The 11,144-nt window shown below is 37.5% G+C and overlaps 1 protein-coding gene across 4 annotated transcripts; it reads left to right on the top strand.

Annotated features, from left to right (window-relative positions):
- Positions 1-104: 104 nt before the first annotated feature.
- On the top strand, positions 105-10,944 carry LOC148846825 (LRR receptor-like serine/threonine-protein kinase ER1). 4 transcript variants are annotated; one of them, XM_088949129.1, is made up of 27 exons: positions 105-857; positions 1,603-1,741; positions 1,884-1,955; positions 2,069-2,140; positions 2,258-2,329; positions 2,419-2,490; positions 2,573-2,644; positions 2,812-2,883; positions 2,985-3,056; positions 3,148-3,216; positions 3,328-3,399; positions 3,657-3,728; positions 4,486-4,557; positions 5,289-5,360; positions 5,464-5,535; positions 5,617-5,688; positions 6,651-6,722; positions 6,807-6,878; positions 6,973-7,044; positions 7,139-7,210; positions 7,612-7,680; positions 7,908-7,979; positions 8,165-8,238; positions 8,741-8,869; positions 9,172-9,519; positions 9,929-10,299; positions 10,485-10,944. In XM_088949129.1, the coding sequence occupies exons 1-27, from the start codon at positions 782-784 to the stop codon at positions 10,863-10,865; spliced, it is 2,952 nt and encodes a 983-aa protein (XP_088805255.1). In that variant the 5' UTR covers positions 105-781; the 3' UTR covers positions 10,866-10,944. The 4 variants fall into 4 exon arrangements, with proteins under 4 accessions (XP_088805255.1, XP_088805256.1, XP_088805259.1 ...); XM_088949130.1 differs by having other exon boundaries at positions 192-857; positions 8,204-8,238; XM_088949133.1 differs by lacking the exon at positions 7,612-7,680 and having other exon boundaries at positions 192-857; positions 8,204-8,238.
- Positions 10,945-11,144: the final 200 nt, after the last annotated feature.

Raw genomic sequence — 11,144 nt, 5'->3', positions numbered from 1 at the left:
AATAAACGGCGGGGATGTGCCATAGGACGTTGTCGGGGGCAGTCTTGTGGGGGTGGGGGGTGGGGGTGATTTGAACTCCGATTTTAATCGCTTGCTGACGCCCCGATGGTAATTATCAGAAAATCGGGAGAGAGAGAGAGAGCTCAACCCGAAAAGATAACCTGCCGCTGCCTGGCTGCCAGTCTGCCAGCAACAAATGCAGCAAGAGAGAGAAGTCGAAGCAAAAGGACGTAAGAGAAATAAAGAAAGAGAGAGAGAGCAGTGTTGTTGCAGGTTTTATGGCAGAAGGCTCTTAACTTTATCTTGGAAATAATTCCCTCAGCTTTGTTTTCTCTGAGTACTCACTGGCCACTCCGTATTTATTGAGCACTGCCACAACGATGTGATGGAACGGAACCAGTAAGCTCGTCGTGACATAATCGTTCCCAGAACCAGAATTAATTACAGCACAAGTCAATAAAAAATAAGGAAAATTTCGGGATAAAATGACGGAATCCTTTGACGACGTCGCTTCAATGTCTGCAACTGGAAGAACTTTTTCTGCTTCTCCTTCTCTCCAAGACGATGCTCTTAACATACATCTGAAGTGATCACAGAATATAAGAATATGCTTCAAATCAAGAGCTTTAAGCATGGCTACCTTTTTAGAGTATCGTGACTGTTTAAAGCTTTAAAGCATGAAGGAGTGTTGCTGATTTTGGCGTTCCATTTGGATCCGGTGTTTGGGATGACTGTTGAGATGCTGCGTATTTTTATCGTCAATTCTGTTGCATAGTCCATTATGGCATCCCGGCATTCCTTGGTCCTTCTGGTCTTTCTCGCTTGGCTGAACTTCGGTTCGTCGGACTCGAATGATGGTAAAGGATAGACAGAGAACACACATCAGGCTTTCTGCTTCAGTTTTGGGTTACAGAGCAACCCATCTGAATTTCCGCTTCAGTTTTTAGACAGCAAGAATGCTCATTTCACATTCTGCTTCAGATCTTTTTTTTTTCTTTACTTTTTTGTTCACGTTATTTCTCCTTCATGTTTCATTTGAGTCTGCCTTAAAAAAATAGGTTTTGCATGTTTCTCTCAAGACCCTAACCACACCATAAAAGATAAAATATATTTCTTCTCTGGTTTGCTTTGTTGTTTACTGCGTAGGTTCTAGCTGGAGCTTTGTCTCGCAATGTTGCTTAGAAATATACATTTTACAAATAACCTTTCTAATATGCTTTTAAGATCTGTGTTTCAGTTTTTAAACATGGCATTGTTTAGCATCTTCTGTATTCAAGGATTTGGGGGCTTATGGCCAGTATTTGAAGTTCAAAAATATTTCTCTTTTTACTTTCTCCTGAATATTTTAAAGAAAGTATGAAATGCATTTTATTTTATTCATTCTTCCTTTACTAAGAATTTTTTAATCGATAAGCATAAAAAATTCTTGTTTGATACTAGCTTCCCCTGGTCATGTTCCTATGCTGCATGTCATGGGTGTTTGGTAGAGTATGTAACAGATTTGAATATCCATGGAGATTTTCTGCGGAAAAAAAGTGATTTGGACTAAACCTTCTTAGATTCCAACGCTTTATTTTGTTTTTTGAACTTTCATCCTTAAAGGAGCGACATTATTGGAGATCAAGAAGTCGTTTCGAGATGTCGACAATGTATTATATGATTGGACGGATTCGTCTACTTACGGGTACTGTTCGTGGAGGGGGATAACCTGTGACAACGTGACCTTCAATGTCGTTGCACTGTAAGATTCTTTTTTACTAGTCTAAACGACTGTGATAACAATGATAACTTCAACGATCCTTGATTTTTTTTTTCCTGAAGGGAACTCGTTTTTATGGTGGTGATAGTTTTGACGTTTTGTTTTGTTGCTTGATCAAATGTAGTAACCTGTCGGGTTTAAATCTTGGTGGAGAAATCTCGCCTGCCATTGGAGATTTGAAAAGTTTATTATCTATGTATTTGTTCCATACCTCTAATATCAATTGTAAAGTTCAGTTTAGTTGTTCCTTCGAATATTTGCAGATTGGTCTTGTTTAACCAGTGATCTTCTACTTCCGTTTTTGGGCAGAGATCTGAGGGAAAACCTTCTCTCTGGACAGATTCCTGATGAGATTGGTGACTGTTCATCTTTGAAGAGCCTGTAAGTATTGCTTGATAGGAACGAGTTTTTACTTGTCATGCTGGTATTTGATTGTTGGAGTTTCAGCATGCTATTCTATGTTAATAAAGACTTGCTTGTGTGTTGCTGACATTTCAGGGACTTGTCCTTCAATAACATTTACGGGGACATACCATTTTCAATATCAAAGTTGAAACAGATAGAATTTCTGTAAGGTTCCATGCATGTTAGTCGACTTTATTTCAAGTTGTCGATTTTCTGTCTGTCCATATTATAATTTCATTCAATTATTATTCCAGGATTTTGAAAAACAACCAGTTGATTGGATCCATTCCTTCAACTTTTTCTCAGATTCCAAACTTGAAGATATTGTGAGCTTCTCTCCCCACGTATTTCCCCTTTATTTCAATTGGATCTGGTTGAGATGCATGATTTCTGAAACCTATGTTCCAGGGATCTGGCCCAGAACAAATTAAGTGGAGAAATACCAAGGCTCATTTACTGGAGCCAAGTGTTGCAGTATCTGTAAGTATAATGTTTGTTTACAATTTTTAGCAAATTGTCATTTTTTCTTTCTTTTTTTTTTCTTTTGCAGGTTGTTATATTTAGGATTCTTCGTTTCAATGAGTATTCTCCAATTAGTGGGGTGATATCTTTATGGTTTCTGATTTTGAGGGAATGTTTTCATCCAGGGGATTGAGAGATAACAATTTGGTAGGGACTCTATCTCCTGATATGTGCCAATTGACCGCATTGTGGTATTTGTAAGTTCTTAATGCATTCTCTATCTTACATTAATTATTCCTTGTGTGTTTTTAATGATATGGATGTTTTTTGCTTGATTTACATCATACTCCTGTTGCAGTGATGTAAGAAACAATAGCCTCACTGGAAGTATTCCCCCAAATATTAGCAATTGCTCTGGCTTCCAGGTCTTGTATGTATATCATTTAAGTTTACAGGACTATGGTTCTCAAAGTTTGTAGATTGTGTTAATTTAAAGTTCCCTTGTTTCCCATGATTGGTAGGGACTTGTCCTACAACCAGCTCACAGGAGAGATTCCATTCAATATAGGGTTCCTCCAAGTAGCTACATTGTATGTGATCTAAATTTATTTTGCGTTCAATATCTAATTTTATTTTGTGTTCAAGTTGCATTGTAGCCTGTTTGCCTAATTTTTATGTTTGCCATTTATTGTACACTCTAGATCTCTGCAAGGAAACCAGCTTTCTGGGAAAATTCCACCAGTGATTGGTCTGATGCAAGCTCTTGCAGTGCTGTAAGCGCTGTAATTTTACTATTCTTGGAACTTCATGTGATTTTTAGAGAACTTTTTTTCTTTTTCTTTTGCAAAAATGCAACATAGTCTTATGCAATATCAGTACTTATTTTTTGGTAGTTTTCTTAAATTTTCTTCTTATACCACCCTTGCTGAGGAGTGCCCCATCACTAGGTTCTTTGAGATGATAATATGTATCCTTTTCTGTTTGGAGGGTTTCTGTCTGTGATGTTTAATGTCTATTGGCTTGGATGCAGAGATTTGAGTTGCAACATGCTAACTGGATCTATTCCTTCCATTCTTGGCAATCTGACTTACACAGAGAAATTGTAAGCTTAGTGTAAATTCAATGTTTATTTTGTATAACTTTAGTTTGTTATTCCAAACTTTTTGTTTCCAAGGATTGGAATGCACCCAGTGTTTTCCACATTAAGGATGAAGGAAGGTGTTTCTAGCTTATCATTCCTTGAGCTGCTTCCTTGTCGCTTTATTCTTGCTAAAGTGAAATAGATTGTGTTTAATTGGGGGGGGGTTCATATGGAAGAATATAGAACCAAGAACCACCTAGATTTTTCATTTGTTGTTATCTTGTAGAATAAAGGTTGAGGAGTTGCTCAAACATATTTGGTTCTACTAATAACATCCATATGCTCATTTTATAAAAGCTATTTAAAGGGGAGATCTAGAGGTCACCAAATAAATTATGTGTATGTTTGCTGTGAGCAGATGGTGTTGATTCTAGTAATGCCATTATATAGGGAAAGAGTGCAAAACTAAGGAAGAGTTTGTCCAAAATAAAAATGGACCCTGTCCATGGAATCTTCCTCGACTATTCTAGTCTGGACTGTTAGTGAAGAGAATGGTATGGAAGATGGTGTAGCTAAGGCCAGAGCTATGTGAAAATCTATACATAGTAGCTGATTTATTCCATCATAATCTTTTGCTTTTTTCCTTTCTGTTTCTGAGATTGATTTTTCCTTTTAACTATCTAATATTCTTGTACCTTTTAAATCTTGTGAGTATTTTCCACTCGATTACTGTAAAAAAGGAATTCATTGGAAATTTGGAATGCATATGTTCTTGTAGGTACTTGCATGGTAACAAGCTGACAGGATCCATTCCACCAGAGCTTGGGAACATGATGAAACTCCACTACTTGTAAGAAAAATTGCTTTGCCTTCTAAGTCTATTTGGTGATGTGGAGTGCTTCACAAGTGTTGTTGGACATTTTAATTAGAGGAACCATCCTCTCAAACTTGAAGATTAAAAAGTTATATGATTTTATAAACTTGACTGCTAACTCTAAATTCAATTATCTATTGGGTTTATTTTTTTTTCTTTCTTTCTTCTTCTTTTTTTTTTTTTTTTTTTTTTTTTTGTAGAGGAAGGTCTAGAGTTAATTCAAGATTTGGAATGTAATGTGATTTCACAAGTATTGCCTTAGGGACTATCTGTTAATAGACGAGGTTGCTGAACTGACTTATTGCTTTATCTTTTAGTGGATAAAAATGATTAAATATTCTAGTTTATAGTAAGCTACCCAACTTCATCTTCAGCCATTAAGGGGTCCCTGGCCTTTTAAAATCTTATTTCTTATTCACTAAAAGACAAAACAATAAGATCTTCAATTTAGCCACTTCAGCTGTTATCAAATGGATCTTTAGAGGATTCTTTGGTGGTAGGGAGGTGCTACTGTGTTGTGTACCCCTCTTTTCTTTTTGGTCACCCAATGGAGAGAAAAAAGGGGTTTTGTTTTCCTGATATGAACAGTGCAGTTGGAAGACTGGGTAAAGTTGAAATTCCATCTCACTGCATCACTAGGCATCATGTTTTACTAGGCATTTGGGATGATAATCTTTTTCTATTGTTTGCAATATTTGCATGTGCAGGGAACTGAATGACAACATGCTCACAGGGAAAATTCCACCTGAGCTTGGAAAGCTCACTGACCTGTTTGACCTGTATGTCTTGATCAACAAAATTGCTAACTTCTTGAATTTTTTCTATTAGATACAGTTGTCTTACATCATTCAATTCAGTTACCAGTGGAATATTTTCTCACAGAAATGTGGCTAACAACAATCTTGAAGGGCCAATTCCTGATGATCTTAGCTCATGTACAAATCTCAATAGCCTGTAAGCATTTGACCTTTAACCTGCTGCCTAAATTCTTGAAAATTTCATCTATTTGACAATGTGTCTATGGATCTGTTGCAGCAATGTGCATGGCAATAAATTGAATGGAACTATCCCATCTAAATTGGAAAGGCTGGAGAGTATGACATACTTGTATGTGACACACATCACTCATTGGTCCTAAAGAACTAGTTGGAAGATTGATAACCAAATAAACTGATCTTTTGGGTGCAAGATTTTGTAGGGTAAACATTCAATAGAATCTTTATGTTCTGCGGGTCCTATCTTTTTCCTCCTGCCTCCTATTCCATCTATAACACTTAACTCTGCACATTGCTGGTAACTTATTATTTGATGTCCTTAACCATATAGATACATGCTACTAGAATGAATGCTGAAGATGATTTTAATTACACGTAGATGGGGCAACCATAATTGGAGTGGATATATAAGGGTAATGGTAAAACTTAGAGTGGTAATGTAGACAAAGCATTAGCTTCTTTTACCTTGGCCCAGTAATCCATTATGAGGCGGAGAGGTGCATTTGTGTTGTCTGATCATGGAAAATCAATAAAATTGAAAGAAAGATTTTAGAAGATGGCTACAAGGCCAAAAAAATTTCTACATATCAGAGTGTCAGGAATTCAGATAATAAGATATCCATGAATTAAGCGATAGTGGAAATGAGGACACTGCGATGGATCAGTTGTAATAATAAAGAATAAAATAAGAAATTAGAGCATTAGTGGAAGTCTAGGTGTAGCCTCATAGGCTGTAAAATGAGGGAAAGAAGATTAAGTAGCTCTGGCGGGCTCCGATGCACCAGTAAGGAGTGACCATATACAAGTAGATGGTTTTATAAGAGTTGGGGAAAGGACAAAAAGTAAATTATTTGAGGTTATTAGATCTAAAACTTTACAACCTGATAGAGGATACTTCCTTTTGTGGTGTAACTGCAAAATAGGATTTGTTTAACTGCAACTGTTTGGCTGGGAAAGGGCTTTGTTGAGTTGAAATATGTAATGTGTATATAGTTTGCCTTTTTTTACTAATAATTCTTGGCCACATGCAAAACCTACTCTATAGTTGACAATGTTTTCATTTTCTGTCTGAAGGAATCTATCGTTGAACAATCTCAAAGGTCCCATTCCAATTGAGCTATCCCGGATTGGTAATTTGGACACTTTGTAAGTATTAACTGGCATATAAAACATTTATTGTTCTTTATCACTTCCTTTGTTAACCATCATTTTTCTTTTCGTTTTGTTCAGAGACATTTCTAATAATATGATTAGCGGCTATATTCCTTCTTCTCTTGGTGACTTGGAGCATCTTCTAGAATTGTAAGTGATTTGATATGGTAACTGGTAAGTAGTTCTTTTCTTTGTTCCACTCTAGGCTAATGGCTCCCCCCCCCCCCCCCCCCCCCCAAAATAGGAATTTGAGCAAGAACCGTTTGGCTGGGATTATTCCAGCAGAGTTTGGGAACTTGAGGAGTATCATGAATATGTAAGTTATCCTAAACTGTTCCACTTGAATGTTATCAAGCTTTCTTTGATCCTTGATATTATGCAACTAAGCAAACCATGTTTCTTCATAGCAGAGACCTTTCAAATAATCACCTAATGGGTCCAATTCCTGTGGAACTTGGTCAGCTACAAAATTTGTACTCTTTGTAAGTTAATATTTTCCCTCTACTGTTCCATTTGGACATTATCTTTTGATTAGAATACATAAAAAGTATCCATGGCATTGCTGGAATTTAGTGGATTTTCATTATAAAGTGAAATGTGGGAAGAAATACAACTTACAAAGGATAATGAGAAACTACTCCATAGATCCCACCAACAAATTTTACTTGGTCATTAACAAAAGCCACAAAATGATCTCAGGTTTGGGAATTGGATGGTTTAATCTTCATTCTTTTAAGAACTAACATGGGTCATTTCTGAAATGGCATAAAATGGAAAGTGCAAATGTTCCTCTTGTGGATTGTACTCTATGATCCTTTGATCATAATGGTGCCCTTTTGTTTCCCATTCTGCGGTTTTGATCTTTGGGTGCAAAAAATGACAGGAGAATCAATAACAACAATCTATCAGGGAACTTGTTCCCTCTGGTTAGCTGTTTCAGCCTTACTATCCTGTAAGTTTATTGATATTCTGCAATAGGATCTCTCTTAGGGGTTGTCATACCCCGCTTGTTCATCTTTGTACATTTTTGTTTATATTAATGAAATGATATCTGTTAATTATAAAAAATAAAGAAAAAGATATTCTGCAATAAGATCTATTGTGTTATCTTCCTTTCAACCTAGGTTGACTGGGGTTGTTTTAATTGAGCATTCTTGCTTTAACATTGTATCAAAGCAGGAATGTATCTTACAACAGTCTAGTTGGTGATATTCCTACAGGAAACAACTTTTCAAGGTTTTTGCCAGATAGGTAAGGCCATTGATCAATCTCTATTTAGATTATACATTTTAGGTTCACTCTATCTTCTACCTCCAAGTTTTGTGGTTTTGATATCAAGATAGTTTGTATTTTATTTTATTTTTTTGTACTTTACAAACATATACATCTTTTTATAGTCTCCACATTCTATGGATGGATAACCATCTTGTATGCAGCTTCATTGGGAACCCTGCTCTCTGCGGCTATTGGATCAGTTCTCCATGCCACACATCTTTTCCACCAGAACGAGGTAAGCCTGAAGATTTAGTTTGAACCATTTGACAGTGTTTATGCCATCTTAATCCAATAAGTAAATGCTAATCATGCCAACATTTTTTAAATTCATATCTGGAAGCTGGGTTGTGTTTGACAGACAAATTACTTTCGTTTCTTGGAGGCAAGAATGAAGAATTTTTGCATTCAAGAGATCCTGTCAAGTGGTTGAAAGTGTCTTTTTAGTAGGGCACATGTTTTTAGTATGCTACTATGGTTCTTTGTTTGATTACAAACCTTTTCCTTTCCTGTTAGCAATATGAGCTATATTCAAATGTACAAGTCACGGAACATTCTGATCTGAGATGTTGGAGTTATAAATATGAATGAACACAATTATTACTGATTTGTTCAAGTAGTGAGTTATGACACATGCTTAAATTTTCTGCCCGGGTGGGATGCCAACTGTATCACTACAAGAAATGAAATAACCTTTTATCTTTTCCTTGTCCTTATGATGTTTAACATTGTATGTGCAGTCTCAATCTCCAAAGCAGCAATCCTAGGGATTGGCTTGGGTGCCCTTGTGATCCTTCTTATTATCTTGGTGGCAGTACGCTGGCCACATAATTCAACACCTTTTCTAGAAGGATCTCCTCACAAACCAGGTGAGATCCCTATACCAAGTTGATATTAATTCAGGAGAACAACTGTGGCAAACATTTGATATACCACAAGTGGCCTGCTAAGGACAGAGGAAAACCTGATACATTTTGAGAGTTGGAAGCAACAGATTCCTTTAAGGTGATATTTGCCCAGAAATTAGCCTGATCAGATAAGCTGGCAGAAATTGACATCCATCTGTCAATGGATGTGCCCTGGTCCAAGAAAGTCCATTATGAATTGGTGATATTTATTTTTAGCTAATTTATATTTACAGAGTTAAATATTCCGCTTAATGAAATTACAGTGAACTATTTGCCACCAAAGCTGGTCATTCTTCACATGAACATGGCTCTGCATGTCTATGAGGACATCATGAGGATGACTGAGAATCTGAGTGAAAAGTATATAATTGGTTATGGTGCATCAGGCACAGTGTACAAATGTGTGTTGAAGAACTGCAGACCAGTGGCCATCAAGAGACTGTACTCTCAACACCCACATACCCTGAAGGAATTTGAGACAGAGCTTGAAACAGTTGGGAGCATCAAGCACCGGAATCTGGTCAGCCTCCAAGGTTATTCCTTGTCCCCCTTTGGGAACCTGCTCTTCTATGACTATATGGAAAATGGCAGCCTCTGGGATCTCCTCCATGGTAAGAGTTCAAGTCTTCAATCTTTGTAGAAGTGCTAAAATGCATGCATGTTTTACTTGCATAGGTCATAAAAAGCTGGTGTTGCAATTGCCTGACCAAACATTATTTGAGGGTTGATATCTTTTCCAGTTATGTCCATAAACCATATCTTTATGTTTGGGATTATTAGTCTAGAAGTTTTTGCCTGAAAGTAGTTTGGTCCTTGTTTTGGATGACTGGTAGTTGCAACTGCAAAAGGCCATATGCTTGGAGTTTGCTTTCATGTGTTTATGCATGACGTTACACTTCTATCAAACCAAATGCTTTTGTTGCCTATAGTTATCTTAAAATGCTAATGAGCCAGGCATCTATGTGGTACCTGATATGTAGATAAGTATAGGTTATATTTATTTCTCACCTGTCTTTCCAGGACCTTCAAAGAAGAAGAAACTAGATTGGGACACCCGCCTTCGGATAGCATTAGGAGCATCTCAAGGGCTGGCATACCTACACCATGACTGTAACCCACGCATAATCCACAGAGACGTGAAGTCATCCAACATACTGTTGGATAAAGATTTTGAAGCCCATCTCACTGACTTTGGAATTGCCAAGAGCTTGTGTATTTCCAAGTCGCACACCTCAACCTATGTTATGGGAACAATAGGCTACATTGACCCTGAGTATGCTCGAACCTCCCGTCTCACTGAGAAATCTGATGTCTACAGCTATGGAATTGTACTGCTTGAACTTTTGACTGGAAGGAAAGCTGTGGACAATGACTCCAATCTCCACCAACTGGTTAGAGTTCTTATTTGCAATCCAGATAATTTCAGTAGGCAATGCTACTGGTTAGCTTGCCACCTTTTGTTTTTTTTTTTGATCTGACTAAAAATGTTTGCTTCTACTCATTGTTGCATCGTTATGCCAATGGTTTCTCTCAGCCAGTTGCTGTAATTGTGTTCCTTGCATCCCATTAATCACAGGTCATGTCCAAGACTGCCAACAACGCTGTCATGGAGACCGTTGATCCAGAAATCTCAGCCACATGTAAAGATCTTGGAGCAGTAAAGAAGGTGTTTCAGCTGGCCCTTCTCTGCACCAAGAAACAAGCCAGCGATAGGCCAACAATGCATGAGGTGACTCGGATCCTTGGGTCCCTCGTGCCCTCAGAAGAAACTAAATGCTTGCACCAACAATTAGCACTTCAAGCACCAGTGTCTCCCACCAAGACCAACGTGTCGAGTTACATGGACGAGTATGCCAATCTCAAGAACCCACACATGGTAAATTGTGCATCCCTGAGCATCTCAGACGCACAACTATTTCTTAAATTTGGAGAGGTAATTTCGCAGACCACCGAGTGACCAAAATTAATGTAAATCTCCAGTGTATGAAGATCTAATATCATAAAATTGAATAATAGAGATTGATGATTTTACTGAACGTTTATAAGGTATACGGTTCATGGCATTTTTCCTAGGGCAAGTACTTTGGCAAGTCTCTACTCAAGTTGGGAATCCACATTCCGCGGCATTAGGCTCACTTCACCAACTGGGAATTGATTGATGCAGGCACGCAGCCCTTCCCTCCCTTTAATCCTTTTAAGGGAATCGATCCTTTTCTTTTTCTTGCAAATCCAAACA

This window comes from Nelumbo lutea, chromosome 6, assembly GCF_056320005.1.
Source record: "Nelumbo lutea isolate HS-2025 chromosome 6, American lotus-T2T, whole genome shotgun sequence".
NCBI lineage: Eukaryota > Viridiplantae > Streptophyta > Magnoliopsida > Proteales > Nelumbonaceae > Nelumbo > Nelumbo lutea.
This window is presented reverse-complemented; position numbering and strand designations above follow the sequence as displayed.